We start from the raw sequence: 19281 nt of genomic DNA, 5'->3' as shown, positions 1-19281 counted from the left end.
CATTTTGTAATGTATATAAATGCCAAATCATTACGTTGTATACCTGAAACTAATATAACACTGTATGTCAACTATACATCAAAAGTTTTTTTAAATAAAATAATGGAGTTAAGAGATGTCCTCTAATGTCCTTTTAAATACGAATATCTAATGACTCGAGTCTTCACCTGCTATGTAATTTATAGAAACCTCATTCCAACCTCCTAAACAATCCTTGACCATCCGTGCATCCAAACTTCTGCTATTCCCTATCCTAAGCTATGGAAGAAGAAATGAAGAAAAGGAAACTTGGTCAAGGAATGTTTCCATTGCCTCTGAAGCCATGTTAAAACATTTACTCTTTTACCATAACTATGTTTTGCTAGGTTTTCTAATTATAATAGCACACACTTATAATTAATCATAATAATCACACCATTGAAACAAAGCTTATGCAGGTAAGTCTGCACAGGTATATTCAGATACATATTATTTAGTAGTTTCAACTGTAAGATAACATATTGCACTTGATCTTAGCCAAAACCACTCAATTACTTACTATGTTCTATTTTAGTATTCCTTTATTGGCCTTTAGGAGAAAAAAAGAACTTCTTTATGGTTTATTAGAGTACAATATATAACTGACTATAAAGCTATCCTGTAAAGTACTAATATTATGATTACTTGTATCTTTAATAATACATCATGATGCCTTTGGGGGAAAAGAGCCTATTTGCCAACTTCTGACTCTGAATTGAAATATCTCCTCTTCAGTAAGAGACATAATACTTTAAAAATGCTGAGTAAGTGCAACAGCTCCATTTCCTGATTATGCCTGTGGTTAATGTCACCTCTAAGGTGACAGCAACCTCACCAGGCATGGAAAAAAAAAACACTTCTATGCTCCTACTTCTAGGGTTCATTCAAGTAACCAAAGGTTTAGTATCTTTTTTCTTAAAGCCTGTTCTAAATACTAATATCTCCTTGAACCCCTAGATTAAAGTTTTTCACTACCCAGTTAAAAAGTGTAAAACTTAAGCAATTAACCATTTATCTGTCTTTCAATAGTCAAACAATATTTTCACATCTCAGTTTTATTGAAAATGATAGAATTAGTATACTCATCTGTTTTGTTTCTAGTTTTGTTTTATCTTGTTTTTAAGAATGTAATCTTGGGGCACCTGGGTGGCTCAGTCATTAAGCGTCTGCCTTCGGCTCAGGTCACGGTCCCAGGGTCCTGGGATCGAGCCCCACTTTGGGCTCCCTGCTCAGCGGGAAGCCTGCTTTTCCCTCTCCCATTCCCCCTGCTTCTGCTCCCTTTCTCACTGTGTCTCTGTCAAATAAATAAATAAAATCTTAAAAAAAATGTAATCTTGAGTAATTGTGTTCTTAATCTCTTCTGGAAGAATCAGTTTGTAAAAGGTATCAAGTTATTTCAGTTCTGCTCTTTTAGGATATAATAAAAAGGTAATGAAATCATTTCTGGGGTAACATCAATTCCCTAAACAAACTTGGTTTCACCACAAAAAGCCATATACGGAAGAAAGCACGGGAGAGTTATGGTTCAGGTAAATATTGATGAGTAAAATATTAGATATTGGTGAAATTTACACTCAACCTCCTTAATTCTAGAGCACTAGTTCAAACTCTGGTTAATTAAAAGAAGAATCTCCTAGCTGCATTTAATCAAGAATTTCTATACAATGGAGGACCAGCAACTGAAGGGCATAAACACAACTGTTAGAAATGTGATTGAGTGGGGTGCCTGGGTGGCTCAGTTGGTTAAGCGGCTGCCTTCAGCTCAGGTCATGATTCCAGGGTCCTGGGATCGAGCCCCGCATTGGGCTCCCTGCTCGGTGGAGAGCCTGCTTCTCCCTCTCCCTCTGTCTGCCGCTCTGCCTACTTATGCTCTCTATCTCTGTTAAATAAATAAATAAAAATCTTTAAAAAAAAAAAAAAGAAACGTGATTGAGTACTTCCCACTGGGGATTATCAATGTTCCTCCTTCTGGAACATTGTTTGAGGACGTATGAAAAAAAATCCATGCTAAATTTCCCTCCTCAAATCAATTCACACTTCAAACAGCTGCAGAAAGCTCAATCAGATGCTTATTTAGTGAAATGAGAAGGCAATGATCATGGCTTCGAAAAGCTCCATGATTAATTGTGTTTAGAGTCATTACTGTTTTTCACTAATGAAAGGTTATAGGTTCCGGTCATTGACAACCCACAATAAAGATGAAAGCATATTCTTATCAGCAGTTCATTTCATGTAAAGAAAAATGCTACAAGATAGTTTACCTCTATCTGCATCTTTAGGAAATTACTTTGTGAACCAAAGTTGACACCAGAACCTCACAGGGTGGAAATTAACTTTGCCATGGTGATTAAATTTTAATACACAAATATTTGTTTCCTTTAGCACATGACTAAGAATGTAAGTATGGGTGTCAATCCAAATACTGATCCAAAAGTTAAAATACAGACTGAAGACCACTGAAAGCTGTATTTCATAGTCAAGAGATTAAGGGAGTAAAAGTACATAGGTAGTGGTATGAGAGATTGGGGAGATGATTCGCTCTGGTGGAAAAAGCACTGCACAGGAGGTTAGAGTCTGAGCCTGGGTTCTAATTGCACTTCTGCTACTCATGTGACCTTGGGCAAGCCACTTAATTTCTTAAAGCTTCAGTTTTTCATTTGTAAAACCTAAGGACTGGATTTGATTATTAGTTAGGTCTTCTCTCAAGCTTTGATTCTATTGATCTATGAGCACTCTCAACTGTTGGTCTCAAAACCCAACCAAATAAAAGTTTTTGACATTATACCACCACCCTATGTATTTGTTCGTTTATAATTATACTATATACTAGAGTAGTCACATGTCAAATGTATTAAAAATATGATTCAAAATATTTAAAACACTGAGCTAAAGATGAATGATTTTATTTTTACTATGTTCATCACCATACAATACATCATTAGTTTTTGAGGTAGCGATCCACGATTCATTGTTTTCGTAAAATCAATGATAATTTGGTATGTTCATCAACAATTAGGTTTACCAACAAAAATTGACAATGCTTCATTTTTTTAAACTCCTGACTTAAAATACCTTGTGATAAAGTAATCCAAACATAATTCTAAGGCCACAATTTTTCCAATACTTAATTTTAGGGGCTGACATAAATGAAAATGATACCTCACAAAGATACAGAGATCCAGATGGAAAAAATATATCACTGATTGAATTTATTAACATTCATATTTTTCATTTTTATCCACTATCAACACTGGCAACACAAAGGCTTTTGTTGAAATTCAAGAATGAAAAAGGAAAGTAAGAAAAGTAGGAAGGTAGGAAGGTAGAACATAGGAAGGAAGGAAGGAAGGAAGGAAGAGAAAAGACACAAATTACCAATATCAATAATGAAAGAGGAGATTCACTATAGAGCCTACAGACATCACAAAGTTTATGAACATTTTATGCAAACAAATTTAAAATTTTAGATTAAACTGAAAAATTCCTTGAAAAAATTTACCAAAAATTACACAAGAAAAAAATAGAAACATCTTAGTAGCTCTAAATGTACTAAATAAACTGAATAACTGAATAACTAAAACCTCCAAAAAAGGCTCTAAGCCCAGATAGCTTGAAAAGTGACTTTTTCAAACACTTAAAGAAATAAGATGAATATTAGAAATGACAACACTTCCAGAGAATAAAAAAGTAGAATAATTCCCAACTTGTTTTATGAGACCAATTTGTTTTTTCAGACCAAAGACAAAGCCATTACATGAAAAGGTGAAATATATGATCATCTCAAAAATGCAGAAGAAGTAATATATGAAAGTCAACACCCATTCAAAATTAAAGGTCTTAGAAACCTAGAAATGGAAGGAAATGTTCTTAATTGGATAGAGAGTGTCCATTAAAAACATCATATTAAATGATGAAATAGTGAGAACTTCTGCTCTGAGACTGAGAACAACAGAAGGATGTTTGCCATCATCATTTCCATTAAACCCTGATAAAGGCCTAGCTGTGCAAGAAAGAATAAGAAATAAAAGGCTTAAGGATTGAAAAAGAATAAAACTATCATTATTTGCAGATGACCTGATTGTGTATATACAAAATCCAAAATCATCTACAGATAAACTAGGAGTCACTGAGTTAATTTATCAAGGTTTGAAGATATAAAAGATCAATACATAAAATTCAACTCCTTTTTGATATATCCCCCCAAAATTTAGAAAATAAAATTAGAAGAAAAATACCATTCTAGTTATAAAGGAAGTGATAAACTGTACCTCATCAAAATTAAATTCTTTTGCTAATGAAAAGACACTAGTAAGAAAATTAGAAAGATAATCCAGTGTTAGGAGATACTTACAATAATTATTTCTGAAAGGCTTGTATTGAGAATATATAAAAAAAACTATGAGTCAATAACAAAAGGACAAACAACTTCCTAAAGAATAGGCAAAAAAATCTGAATACACACTTTAGAATAGAATACATAAAAATGGTCTTAAGCACATGAAAAGATACTCGACATTATTAGTCATTAGAGAAATGCCAATTAAAAACAAAATATAAAAAAATAAAACTTTTGTTGATATTTGGCTAATAATAACTTGCTTTTGTTGATATTTGGCTAATAATAACTTTGCAGCCAGGATGACTAAAATTAAAAGGCTGACAATGACCCAGAGTTCATGAGAATGTGGAGTAACTAGAAGACCTATCCATCACCTGTGGGGGCAGGGGTATGTAAAATGCTTCAAGCCACTTTAGAAAACTGGAAGTTTCTCAGAAAGTTAAGCATATACCTACTCTATGACCCAGCAACCCTACTCCTAAACATTTACCTGAGAGAAATAAAAAACATACGTTTACACACACATACACACACACAACCTGTACAAGAATGGTTATTCGAGCTTTATTCATAACCCCAAACTTCAAACAAACTAAAGTTACATTACCAGGAGAATGAATGGACCATGGATAAGCATACAGTGGAATACTGCTCAAGAGTAAAAAAGGGAATTTGATACACACAACATGAATACATCTCAAAAACATAATGTTGAGTGAAAGAAACCAGACACAAAAGAGTATATACTCTATTGAGCACATTTATTTGAAGTCCAAGAATAAGCAACATGACACTAGGGTGATGGGACTCAGAATGTCTAGGATGGGGATGGAGGGGCTGACTGGAAAGAGCATGAGGGGACTCTCTGAAGCCAGGGATGTTCTCTATCCTTAATGGAGAGGTCAACACACAGGTCTTGTCAAAACTCATCAAACTGTACATTGAAGAACTGTGCATCTTATTGTATCTAGATTATACCTCAATAAAAAATGTAATAAAAATTACATATGTAAATAATAAACATAAAAAATAATGAATATAGAGGAATAAATCCAACCACAATGTTCAAGACTTCCATCCAGAAAACTACTGCTGAGAGAAACTACAGAAAACCTAAATATATAGAGAGAAACCATATTTATACTATGCTACATAGAGAGGATTTATAAAACAGTAGGGAAGGATGAACTACTCTATAAACAATGCTGAATGATGTGAAAAAAGACACAGAGTCAGTTTTAAGCAGCAAATTAAACTGGAGATTGAAATAACTAAAATAGTTGATAAAATATTTTTTAAACTACTTTAAAATTCATCACTAACCCTACCAGAAAATAAGAACATCAAAGTGAAGAATTGCAGGAAATAGTGTAGTGCCAAGGCTGTCTTTTGTCCTAATGGCTTTTGTTAACCCTTAAACTCCTGCTTTAACTACAGAGTTGTATGCATATGACAGGAGATAAAGTCTAGGGCCTGCCCAAAGTGGGGATGCTAACTCCAAAATTTACAAAACATGAAAGAGCATAAGATATGATGAGGTTCAGGACACACTATCGCAAAATATGGCACACCTTGTCACATTGAATATTTCAAGCTGAAGGAACCTGAGAAATGGTCAGGAAGGATTTTCTGACCTTCCACCAAAACAGGCTGTAAAACCTTCATGTGAAAAGTGCCTTCCTATACTTAGATGAAAGGAGCACCCTTGTCTGCAAAGACAGAGGGACACTGAGAGGAATCTGAACGAATAGGCCTTGCTGTTTTCCCAAGTTTACCACACTTAGCTAATACCCTTTCTGATCCTAACACGTTTTTCCACAACTCTCTACTCTTCATCAAAACCTAGCCAAAAAACAACTCAAATTTAACCACTCCTTCAGGTCTTCATTTCCTTACCAAAGCTCCCATCCCTAGAGGAGATAGGGAAACAGAAAGATTCCATAAAAATCTGCTTTTGCTCCTTCTCCTGCTTCTGTTCTTGCCAGGACCTACACCCCCTCCCCACTTTACACATGCCTCAGAATGTCCTCCTTGTAAGGGACAAAGCATTAATGATTTCTCTAGAATGGATAACATCTAAGGAAGAACCAGGTGAGAATGACCCGAGGAAGCCATCATATGCACATTCCAGAACAGGGCTCCAGATATCTCGATGCCACAGCCCACTGGCTCCAAGGAATAATACCTGGGCCTTGATCTTTGTTCTAACTAGTTCCTGGATGCCTGAGGGGACATGTATACCAGACCCCAACAAAGACAAGACTCCCTCTATTCCTTTCTGATCCCAGAAGCTCCATCTGTATCTGCTCTCTCCATATCTTCACTAAGCTCTGCTCTCACTTCCTGTGGGCTCACATTTGATTTCCATCCTACGTGAAGCCAAGGGCCCTCTTGGCCAATCCTGCGGAACCTTCTGAGTCCCTGGACTCGGCCTGCGTGCATCAAAGGAAAACTTACATTAAATAAATTTGTATGTTTTTCTCTTCTTAATCTGTCTTTTGTACAGGGGCCCCAGCCAAAACCCTGGAAGAGTGGAGGAAAAAGATATTCTTCCTCCCCTACAGATATCATGGTTGAAAACCATCAGAAATAATAAACAGCAAACTAAATAAACAGATTTAATATATTTAAATGCTCAGAAAAATGAAAATAACAATACTTAACATATTTAAGAACTAAAAGGGAAATTTGAAAAATAAAAGAGAGTAGTCAGATTTAAGAATAGATTGAATCAAGAACCAAATAAAATTTCAGAAATGAAAATACAATTGAAAAATTAAAACTCAGCAGATGAGACATCATGGAAGAAGGAGAATAGAGGAGAAAAAAGTATTCAGACAAGTTTTACAAAGACAAAGAAATGGAAAAAATAAAATAGAGGTTAAAAGGAATAAATAATCGGAGCACCTGGGTGGTGTAGTTGGTTAAGTGTCTGACTTTTGGTTTCAGCTCAGGTCATGATCTCAGGGTCCCAGGATCAAGGCCCGCATTGGGCTCCACACTTAACATGGAGGCTGCTTGAGATTCTCTCTTTCTCCCTTTGCCCCTCCCCCTACTTTCTTGCTCTCTCTCTCTTTCAAATAAATAAATCTTTTTTAAAAATGTTAATCTATTATTAAAAAAGGAATAAATAAGAGTAATAATAGACTAAGAAACAGAATAACAGAGTAACTGGTTGGAATTCCAGAACAATAGAAGGGAGAACAGTCAAGAATCCATATAGGGGGAAAAAATTAAACACAGTCCCGGGGTGCCTGAGTCGTTAAGCATCTGCCTTCAGCTCCGGTCATGATCCCAGGGTCCTGGGACCAAGCCCCACATTGGGCTCTCTGCTCAGCAGGAAGCCTGCTTCTCCCTCTCCCACTCCCCCTGCTTGTGTTCCCTCTCTCGCAGTCTTGCTCTCTCTGTCAAATAAATAAATAAAATCTTTAACAAAAAAATTAAACACAGTCCCTACCTCACACATATATAAATATGAAATCAAAGATAAATCATCAATCTAAACAAAGAAGCTACAACTATTACCCTTTTAAAAGTAAACATAGACTATGTTTGTGATCCTTGAGAAGGTAATGATTTCCTAGCAAGGAGGCAAAAAGCGTTAAAGGAAAAACATTGATAATGTCAACATTTACAAAAATTAAAAATTTCTGCTGATCAAGAAATATGAAGGAAATGAAAAGGCAAGCTACAGACTGGAAGAACATATTAACAATACATATATCTGACAAATGATTAGGATTCAGAATATCAAGTTATAAAATATTCTTACAAATTAATAAAAGAAAAAACTCAATAAAAATGAGCAAAAGGCTTGAACAGACACTTCATTAAAAAAGATATATGAATGGCCAGTAAGCACAGGAAAAGGTGCTCAACATCATTAATCATTAGAAGAAAACTAAAACCGCTAGAAGACATAGCTTTACACTACTAGTATGTCTAAAATGAACAAGACAATACTATGTAGTAGTTATGTAGGAAAAACGAAGTTAGGGTTCGAAACCGATGGCCAAGAAAGAATTCCTGAGACGTCTTTGGTGCAAAAAGGTGATTTTATTAAAACACGGGGACAGGACCTGCGGGCAGAAAGAGCTGCACCAGGGTCATGAGGAGGGGCCCATTATATACTTTCAAGATGGGAGGGGGTTAGGGATAGTGTAAGTCTCTAAGGAATTTTGGAAGCAAGGTTTCCAGGATCCTGAGAGAGCTAGTTATTGTTGGAAAAAGCTCATTTATTACCGTCTAATAAAACCTTAGTCATGAGACCCTTCAGATGTATATCAGTGAGCCATATGCTTGGGGGATGATTGCCAAAACATATCTTGGAGGTTTTAGAGATAAAGGAAGTTTTCAAAGGAATTTTTATATGTTAAATTAGATTTGCTTGAGGGGTGGTGGTGTTAGGTTAGGATTGCCTTTTGCCCTTAGCAAAGTATTAACATGGAGGCAGCTGAGTCCCTAGAGGAAGGTCACTTTGCCTGTTTCAAGAACTTGTCAATGGGCTGTAGGTAGTAAGGAAATTTAATAATTTTTTTTCTGCCTTTGTTTCCCACATCAGTAGCAGAAAAAAAAAAAAGACAACACTGCACTACATCAAAAACTAATAATGTAATGTATGGTGATTAACATAACATAATAAAATAAAATTAAAAAAAAAGACAACGCTGAGTTTATCAGCAATGATGTGAAGCAATCGGAAGTCTCAGGCTTTATTGGTGGGACTGTAAAATGGCACAACTACTCTGGAAAGATGCACGTTCCTGATGTGTTCTTTTTACCTTCCTCTGTTGGATTATATGGGTCAAAACTTTCCCCTTTTTGCTTAAGCTAGTTCAGGTTAGGTTTGTCTTGCTAGCAGCCAGTGAATTCTGACCTAAACTAAAAGATAAGATACACAGGTTGGACCACTGGACATGCATTGTCGTTACGCTGGGCAACGTGGAACTTGGACCACTTCACCACAGGTCCTTAGGCAAGGACTTGAACTGTCCTGCTCAGATATGTATCCACAAAGCCAAAAACTCTGAACTGTGACCTAGATCTCATTTGCTTCTCTTCCCCTGGCTGTGCACTTGTGTTTTCTGCCTACAATGCCCTTCGATGCAGATAATCTGGGTCAATAAACATGAATGGGTAAAATAGAAGGGAGCAGGAAATGAGAAAAATCATGAAATAATAAATCATGAAATAATAAATGGCAATGGTAAAATATTAATTTTGGCATTACCATTGCCAAAATAAAATATTAATTTAACAACCAACTTTGGAGACTTGCATAATCTACATGCAGCATACATGACCATAACTTAAATATTGGCAAAAACAATGTATAATTTTCATGATTATGTAGACTGTGGCCTTCAAGAAAATGCTGGAGGCAATAGACACAGAACTACATTTAAGTAAGATGTTGCACATTCTAAGGATTAAGGCAACTGGATCTTACATAGACTGGTCAGCACACAGGAGAACATTCCGAACTGGGGTTTACATTTTTTAAACGTGAGACAAATGTAGTAATAAATCAAGTGGAAAACCCATGGCCTATTCAGTTACCCTCAAGTTTCATTACATATAAATAACATTAAGCTACTGGTATGACTTCATGGTGTAGTTTCCTTCCTGAGAGCTGTATTTCTAGAGGAACCAGTCTGGTGGGATTTATATCTGGCTCAACATTATTTCTGTGGGAGACATTCATTCTTTGGTTCTTTACCTTGTGGATCTTAGCTTACTTTAATGCAGCCAAAGTAACCATTTCCCATTTTGCTTCACCACATTTTCCATCTGACCTTTCTTAACATGTAGAACCTTTAACAAAGAATCACGCATACCTGTGTCGTAATGCACGATAAGTCTTTCACTGTGGCTGCCTACAGTCTGTGGCTCAAACTCCACCTCCAGCTGCATGGACTCTCCCATGTTAAGTGTTCCGGCAGATGGCTCCACAGAGAAAGGCCTGCAGCACATGGTGAGACACACTATCAGAGCACATTCCTGACTGGTGTGAGGAGACATGGGGGTTCTTGGGCTGCAGCAAAGCTCAGAACCGACACCACAATTTGGTGATTCAGAAGTAAAGTACACTCTCCCCTCTGATGTGAAAGAACTTCGGTTTTAAGGTTAAAATAGCAGGACAAGATCTGCAAGTGTAAGCAAAACTTAAAATGATAAGGTAACGTTCTTGTTTGTGCCCTTGCCGTTCAGCCATTCTTTTAACATTCACGGAGCTATTCCAGTGGTCGGCCTTAAAACATGTATGCAAATACTGTAATTTGCAAAAGATAAATGCCTTCTGAGGAGTAAAAATCAAGTTTTGTGACAGTTCAATGAAGAGAAGGGTTTGTAATGGAAAACTGTATCAGAGTCCCAAAAGATCACACAATCACATGAGGGTAATTTGAGGGCAGCTTAACAAAGGGTCTATTTAACAGGGGGGAAAGGGGGACTACAAATGATACAATCCCCCAGGGTTATAAACAGTAAAGCCATTATGACCTCTAGGCCCAAAGAGCCAAGGAGAAGAAGGAGTGGTTTTGAAACTCGCAGGAGTCCTACTAGAATGCTGCTATATGAGGAGCAAGGAGCTTTAGTCAAGAGAGACAGTCAGCCCAGATGGCCTCACAGGGAAGAAACTATGGGGGAGAGTGCCCTAACTTCACATCCTCCTGTCTGATCACCTGCTGGGACTCCCACTGGCTGAACCTAACCAGAAGTCAAAGGCACAGGAGCCTGTTGACCTTTGTCATACAGGTCAGCCTCCCGGGTGACAGCAAGCTGGAAACCAGGGGAGAGCATTTAGAAAGGCAAACTGGGGACAAGTTCTGTGCCTTGAAAATAGAATTTGGGCACATAGACATGATGGGGTGATAGGGTGGATTTGAGAACAGGAAATCGTTTCATTTAATTTCCCTGGAAGGAAGTGGCAAGAGAGAAGCTGGATCTGATCATGAGGTACCTTAAATAACTTACAGAGTTCTTCCTTCTAAATAGAAAACCCAGCCCATTTAATTATTTTCATGGTCCATTTCACTTCTCTAAATTGCTATTTTTCCAAAGTAATGCATTGTACAATGTATCTGGCAGGCTAAGTTTTTTCTGATTATTTACTTCTATCACAATTGTTTTTTAGTTTCATCCCTGAAATCTTCCCTGAGATAATGAACTTAATGTCTGAAAGCCCAAGCTTCCTTCTGTGAGGGTACAGAGCTATGGCAAGGGTAGCACAGGGTGGTACCCAAGATCTTCACTGCAATGCTTCCCACCACGGAAAACTTTCTCTGGGGCTATCTGGATCTTCCTCTACTTTCACTTCTTTATCTTCCCATTCCTTTGTGCTTTTCCCACACCTATAGCACCAATCCTCCGGTGAACCCCAGGCATTGCTGTAGAGGTTCTATGGGGTAGTGGTCACTAGTCTGAAGCCAACTGAAAAAGCTCAAAACTCAGCTCTGCCATGACCCTGGGGCGAGTCATTGAACCTTCAATCTCCTGGTCTGTAAGATGAGGGTAAGGACAGCACCTACTCTACAGGGTGGTAGGGAGGACTAAAGGAACCGATACAGGTAAATTGCTTAGAATAAAGCCTGGCACGTAGGAAGTGCTAAACTAATGTTTATTATTATTTCTGTTATCTCCGCCACTGGCAGCCTCTAGATGGATGATGAGCCTGAGGATGATCTTGGGTGTTTAGATGAGTTCCAAGTTTTTATTATTCTCCTCCCAATCTTTCACACTGCTCTAGGGATACTGTAAAAAGAACATCTACAGGTCATAACACATCCATCTCTAGTTCAACACCTTCAGTGATCCTCATAATCTATGTAATAAAGCTCAAAGTCATAGGCATTTGAGGTTCCACATGATCTGCTCCCAACTAGATTTTGCATTTTCATTAAACACATACATCTGTCCAAATGTCCCACGTTATCTGTCACATTCCAAATCAGGCTGGGGAGGGACAGGGTGGGAGGGCTCTGCTCCCTTCACCATAACCTCGCCTAGCACTGCACCCCCTCTCCCTTCCAATCAGACTGTGCCCCCTACACAGACATTCCCCAACTGCTAGGGTCACACAAAAATACTTACCATTCTCCATAGGTCATATTTCCTCCAAAGTCACTTATCACTGCCTGGACTCAAAGATACCTCTTATCTTCCTGGATTATATATAACTATTATATATATTATATATAACTATAACTTTGTTTTTACTTCTCACTTCAGTTCACCATGTGCTATAGTTAGTTTTCATGCCTGTTCTTGTTGATAGCTATAGACTCAGGAGATGACAGGAAAGGGAAAGCAAATAAGCGGCCATGAGCATGGGCTCCATACCAGGCACCAGCTACACTGGTACCTTACGTACAGCAATCCTCTTAATCCTGGGAAGAACCTGAAAAAAGGAGGTATTGTTATTTGCACTTTAGATATGAGAAAACAGATGCTCTAAAAGGGCAAGCGACTGGCCCAAAGTTACCCAGCTAGGTAGTGGTGGAGTGGGGCTGGAAGCCGGCCTGCAAGTTCAAGTTCTTTCTGCCTACCCAAACCACCCCTGAACAGGGAAGCCACCTGATTAGATGCATCTTTGTGTCTCTCACTCCATGCACAGTTCTTTACTCACAGAAGCCTCTCAAAAGAGGTTGTGGATTGAATTACAATCAACTTTCAGAGGGAAATAAAAATATCTGTAATCATTAAGTAATCTTTATAACATCATGGTGGGACAGAAAAGGAGCAGACCTTTAGTACCTGAAGAATCTCTGCCTCCTGGGATGAAGGTAAGTGATCCAAAATAAGTCTCATAGTCTTCAGAGTTCCTTCCTCCCTGATGGCATCAGTAAGAATCTTAAGAACTGAGGACTGGGCCCAGTTTCCTGACTTTGGGAACAATGTTCTAATATTTTCTTCTATCTTTGTCTCCCTAGGTCCTAATATTTTTTCTTTTTCTTCTACATGGTACTTTCATTTTCTTTTCAAACATTTCTTGGTAGCAAAAAGAAGAGTTTTGAAATGAATTGGATAGTATTGCATGGCAGAACCTAAGCTAATTTTCTATGGACAAAGAGACCCTTCTCTAGGACCTCCAGAAATCCAAATTCTATACAGATATAACAGATACTTTTCTGTCGTGCTCACTGTTGGGTTTATATTACACTAAATTTCTTCAGTAGTCACAAAAACCACCTGGGACAATCATTGCTACTTAGAGCTGCCTAAGCTTTCTCAATAAATCAGATGTTAATTGGGTAGAGTGTATTCAGTTCTGGCACTTAAACATTGTCTATAATTTGATTTTGTACTTCATTTTACTATAGGCAGACAGGCTAAACTGGCCAGAAAACATCAAGTATCAGAAAATATTCTTAACAAAGAGGTAAAAGGCATTGTTTCTCAAGGGTATAAGGCTGGCTCTGTCTACCAAAATGTTTGGTTTTGATATCATATCCTCATTAATACTAAATGCTTGATTAGGGAGGGAACTTGGGTTCATGAAAAATCATGAGCCACAAGAAAGATTTTGAGTTTTTGTTCAATCCACTATAAACTGCTCTTGATAACTAAAACTCTTCCATCCTTATGAATCGATATTTTAGCAGAAGGCTAAATACTGGCCCTGTTATATTAGATATGGAATTTAATATTAGTATGTTTTCTTCAGACAATCTTTCTTATTAACTGATTCCTGACATGAGGTTTTGGATTTTGAGATTGCTTCTTAATCTTTTCTATTTCACCTTCCAATATTAATCCCAATTTAATAGTCAGAATTATTCTGGTACCTACTAGACTTTCAGGTCAAACTGGCAATAAACTTGAAGAGTAATGGTTTATGTTCTCTGTATATTTTATAGCACACTGCAACTCCTTTTATTAGCGTAAAAACATTATGCCTATTTTATAGTACTAGGAGCATCTTTTTATTTTAAATATTGTACAGGTTTACAGTTGTAGCTTTGCCTTGGGATATACTGTTGGTTAGGCATCCTATAAACATTTATTGAGTACTTATTTCTTCTAGGCACTATATTTGATGCTGGGAAAATAGAAATGAAAATAGATACAACCCTTGCATTTGAGAAACTCACATTCTAATAGGGACAACAGACATAAAAAGAACATTTTATTTTTTATAATTTATATGAACCTAAGCACTTATAAACCTAACCATTAATTCAATCGTTATTTCAATGAAAAGAATATGATGCGTGTTTTAAATAATTTTCTCTGAGATATTGTTTCTGTGTATTGACTTAAAGTGATCAGAGTAAGAGCAGACCCTGGGTTTTTTACTTCAAAATCTCACAGTATATCCATTGCTCTACCATGTTGGTAATCATATTAACTGAAAGACCGGTCCTCACCCCTGTGGGGGCAACACAATCACCTGTGCATTTTTTCAGAATGGCCGCTTGTCAGGGTATCTCCCCCAAGATACTGATTCAATACAACGTGACCACAAGTTCAATGACATCCTTTCTCATTGTAGCCAGCAGGGTTCTCAGTTGCAAACAACAGAAACCAACTTTGGTGAACTTAAACAGAAAAGGGATTTACTGGAAGGATTTGGGGTCGCTCAAAGAATTGATGGCATTGTTAGAAAACATGCATTTTGTGGAAAGAACAAAAAACTACTATATCATGAATAGATACTATAACTAAACAGGAAAGCAAAAATATTTGCAAACGGAATTGAATTGAGAGGTTGATTATACAGAAGAGGAGAGAGATGAGAAGCCCAATTTAAGATGATGAAATCGCTCAGGGATTAGTAAAAGCAGTTAGCGATTCTTACCCCTGGGCTGGAGAGAAGATGAGGAGGAAGTGTTACCAGATTCTGGGAACCTGGCAGAAGTTGGAACCATGGCAGGCTAGGCTAGGCCGACAGGAATCAGAACCAGAGAGGAGATACAGCCTCTGCTGGGGCCTCTGCTGAAGTCAGAGAGGGAGGAGGGGAAATGCCCTGGCTCCTTGCTACTCAGCAATCTCCTTCTGGTAAGATGCACATAGTTTGATTGAAGAAGGAAGCAGGTTAACTGGCCTCCTAGTGGTCAAACTCAGCTGCAATTCAGCTGAGGCAGCTAGGAGAGCTAACCGCCCAGAGATACTGAATGGAGCCTGGGAAAGGCAAGGAGTGGATCCGAGGGTAAGTAAGCCCAGAACTGGCCCATGTTTGTTCTAATCCAGGTTTTGCTGTTAACTCACTGAGGGAACTCCCTAAGTCATTTCCCTTCTCAGGTCTTATTTCCTTCATCTGTAAAATGGGAATGTTGGACTAGAGTTTCTAATGTCTTTATGATTCCTGGCTCATCCTTGAGTTGGCTCACCGTTTTACCTTGGACGTATTTCTATATTAGGAGAAAATGATTCACATTCATAGTTACACGGATCAAAAAGTTTTAGATCTTTTCCTGCAACTTCACACTATGAAATCTATGAAGTGATTTTACTTCACTTTTGTATGAATGTAGTATATAATAAATTGCCATTTCTATGTAGCTTTTAAGATTCAGCCACAGTCCAGGAAGATATGCTGCCTGCCTTTGTTTTTCTACCTTAGGTGGATTTTCTTTTTCGTAGGAAAAATACAAGTATAACAGGAAGTTTTTAATGTGTATTATGGAAAGTGGTTGTGGGAGGCCTTTTTTGAATCAAAAAGGATTTGTTCTTTCTTACGTCACAGTGAGCCACTTAATCTGCTTCCTTCTCCTTCATTCAAACTATGTGAATCTCACCAGGAGATGGCAAAGGCTGTATAGGCATTTATGGACGAGGTCAAAAGACACTGATCTTCAAAAGAACTTTGACTTTGCTGGTTGATTTAGCTAAATGAGTTCAAGGGGTCTTGCTTCTGCCTGGGATGCAGAAAGCTAGAAAGAGGTTGCCCACCCTAACAATGAAAAAAAAAGCCAGGTAAACATAAAATCACAACTTTTCTTGAACCAATTAGAAAGCAGATATTGCAGAGCAAACAAGTAGCCTGAAATCTAAAGATGGACAATCCCCCTGCCCCTAGGAGAGAGGGAAAGGTGCAGACTGCTTCACTTGTGGCAGAGAGAACTTCCCTACAGGAAGAAGAAACAGTGAGAGAGAATGGAACAGAAGTGTTTGAAGAGATAATGGCTAAGATTTTCCAAAAATAACGAAAGATCTAGGAAGCATGGAACCTTGTGCAGGATGAAAACCAAAACTAAACAAAAGCAAAACAAAATCCTTAAAACAAAAAAGACAAAAACAAAACCCATGCCTAGACATAGCTTATTCGAATTACTAAAAACCAAATATAAAGACAAATCTTAAAGGCAGCCCAAGAAAAAGACATAATTACATCTAGAGGAACAAAGAGTTTTGGCAGAGATCTCACAAGAAAAATGTAAGCCGAAAGACAATGAAATGCCATCTTTATTCTCCTGAAAAAAAATTACGTGTACACAGAACCGTCAACCCAGAATTCTAAGCTGTAGAGAAAATATTTTTCAAAAATGGAGGCAACATGCTTTGTTTCAAATGGACAAAATGGAAAGAATTTCCAATAGACCTGTGCTACAAGAAATATTAAAAGCAGTTTTTCAGCCAGGAGAAATAGGAATCCAGACATAAACTTAGATCTCCATGAAACTGTTCAGAGAGAATGATACTCCTGGGACATTCCTGTAAAGACTAAACACAAATTCCCCCCTAAGGGATGTGCCCTCCACTCACATCACTGGCAGCCCTACCACCTACAATATGGCAGAACAGGTAACCTGAAAATACCTAGAAAGACTGGATAAAATATAACTTACATAAATGTGCAGCTGAGCATGCATTTAAAAAAAAGGCAAATCTACAGGATTTAAAAGCAAAGACAAAGCTAAGAACCAGAGCAGTGAGCCACTGAGCTAATGCTAGGCCTGTCCTGGATTCTCAATAACCCTGAAGCCTGGGTTTTCATAACCCTGCTGGAGCAGGAGAAAACACCTTGGGATTGTCACGTCAGGGGACTGGTAAGCAAATCCCCATATACACCCAGGAAACTTAAAGGACTACAGAAACATTCTCCCATTAGCACAAGGGAAAATGTCTGTCTTGGTTTTAAGTGAGGGAAACAAAGTTTCTCTAGAGAATTCATAACTTTGGACATGTGTCTCATGTAGGTTCGTCTGAATATACATTATCAGTCCAGGAACCTCTAAGCCAAGAAATTACCAGAAGGGAAGTCTACAGAGTCTAACTTTTAGAAACCAAGCAGAAGCAAATGCTAATCCTTTCTGGAGAGATGTGCCCTTAAACCTCCAAAGAATTCCACAGATAATGCCCTTTTCAAAATGAGTTCACAATCCAGACCAATACACACACTACTTCTTAAAAAGTCATAGAAAAGAACTTGACCTTGCTTCCTGTCTTCCCAAGCTGGTCATTCTTGTTATGGCGCCACTGATCAACCGCCATTCACATGCCCTGTGACAATCGTTCTTGCCTGTCTAGTAAGGGAGTTCCTTGAGAGCAAGGACTGTCTCACCATCTTTGGTGTCTGCCACGCTGTAGCTACTCCATAAATAATCAGAATAAATTCCTTCTCCTTCACTTACTACTCTGTGCTCTTTAGAAACTTATACAAACTCTCTATGACTCAGTCTTCTCATCTTCACAGCCAATGCAGGTTGAGTTCTACTTGCATCTCATCACTCTGAACTCTTCTGCCTCCCTCTTCTATTTCTTTTCAAAGATTTTATTTATTAACTTGACAGAGAGAGAGAGGGAGCACAAGCAGGGGGCGCAGCAGGCAGAGGGAGAAGCAGGCTCCCCACTGAGCAGGAGCCTGATGCGGGACTCGCTCCAAGGACCCTGAGATCATGACCTGAGCTGAAGGCAGATGCTTAATTGACTGAGTCACCCGGGCACCCCAACTCCCTCTTCTATTTTAAAGGACCCTTGTGATTACACTGGGCCCACCCAGGTAATCCAGGATAATCTCCCCATTTTAAGGTCAGCTGATTAGCAACCTTAATTACATCTACAGCCCGAATACCCCTTTGCCACGTAATTTTACATATCTACAGGTTCTGGGGATTAGGACACAGACATACTTAGGGAGCCATCATTCTGCCTACCACACTGGCAATTCATGTGAAGAAACAAACAACAACAAAAAACCCCACTTGTCATATGGCACTTTATATAGTACCAGCAATTTATTTATTTACTTATTTTTAAAGCAAAATCTGGGGTGCCTGGGTGGCTCAGTCAGTTAAGTGTCTGCCTTTGGCTCGGGTCATGATCTCGGGGTCCTGGGACTGAGTCCTTCATCGGGCTCCCTGCTCAGCAGGGAGCCTGCTTCTCCCTTTCTCACTCTCCCTCTGCTCTCCCTCTCTCTCTCTCAAATAAATAAATAAAAATAAAATAAAATAAAAAATAAGAATAAAAATAAAGTAAAATCTACACCCAATGTGGGGCTTGCACCCAGGACCCTGAGATCAAGAGTTACATGCTCTACTGACTGAGCCAGTCAGGCGCCCCCTATGAGTCAGCATTTTACATTTATTCATTCATTTATTCCTTACAACAACCCTATGAAGTGATTACTCCACTTTTCCCCATTTTTTTCAGCCAAGGAATGTGACACATGAGCCAAAGAATGTGGATGGCCCTTGGAAGCTGGAAAGGGCAAAGAAATGGATTGTCCCTGACGCCTCCAGAAAAGAACACAGCCCCACCAACACTTTAATTTTGGCCCAGGGAGGTTTCTGGTCTACTGAAATATCAGATAAGAAATTCTGTTGCTCTAATCCAGTAAGTTTATGAGAATTTGTTACATTAGCAATAGAAAACTGATAGAGCCAGTTATAAAATTCTCAGTCAAAACATATTATTTATTAATAGATTTCCATGGGCAATTCTCAATGCTAAATAAAAAGATTTGTATCAACGTTTCAGAAAAC

At 38.2% G+C, this 19281-nt stretch overlaps 1 protein-coding gene across 3 annotated transcripts in view; it reads right to left on the bottom strand.

The window, feature by feature from the left end:
• Positions 1 to 19281, bottom strand: part of HYDIN (HYDIN axonemal central pair apparatus protein) — a 312800-nt gene that overhangs the window by 264808 nt on the left and 28711 nt on the right. For all 3 annotated transcript variants that reach the window (XM_088027478.1, XM_028090615.2, XM_088027479.1), the window contains exon 6: positions 10195 to 10319. In XM_088027478.1, coding sequence (XP_087883604.1) covers positions 10195 to 10319 — 125 coding nt within the window. The remainder of the gene's footprint in view (positions 1 to 10194; positions 10320 to 19281) is intronic.

The sequence above is a fragment of the Eumetopias jubatus genome, unplaced genomic scaffold (genome assembly GCF_037043125.1).
Source record: "Eumetopias jubatus isolate StellerSeaLion01/CBP00866 unplaced genomic scaffold, mEumJub1_p1.0 scaffold_10, whole genome shotgun sequence".
Taxonomy (NCBI): Eukaryota; Metazoa; Chordata; class Mammalia; order Carnivora; family Otariidae; genus Eumetopias; species Eumetopias jubatus.
Note: the sequence above shows the minus strand (reverse complement) of the source record. Positions and strands in the feature narration are given on the sequence as shown.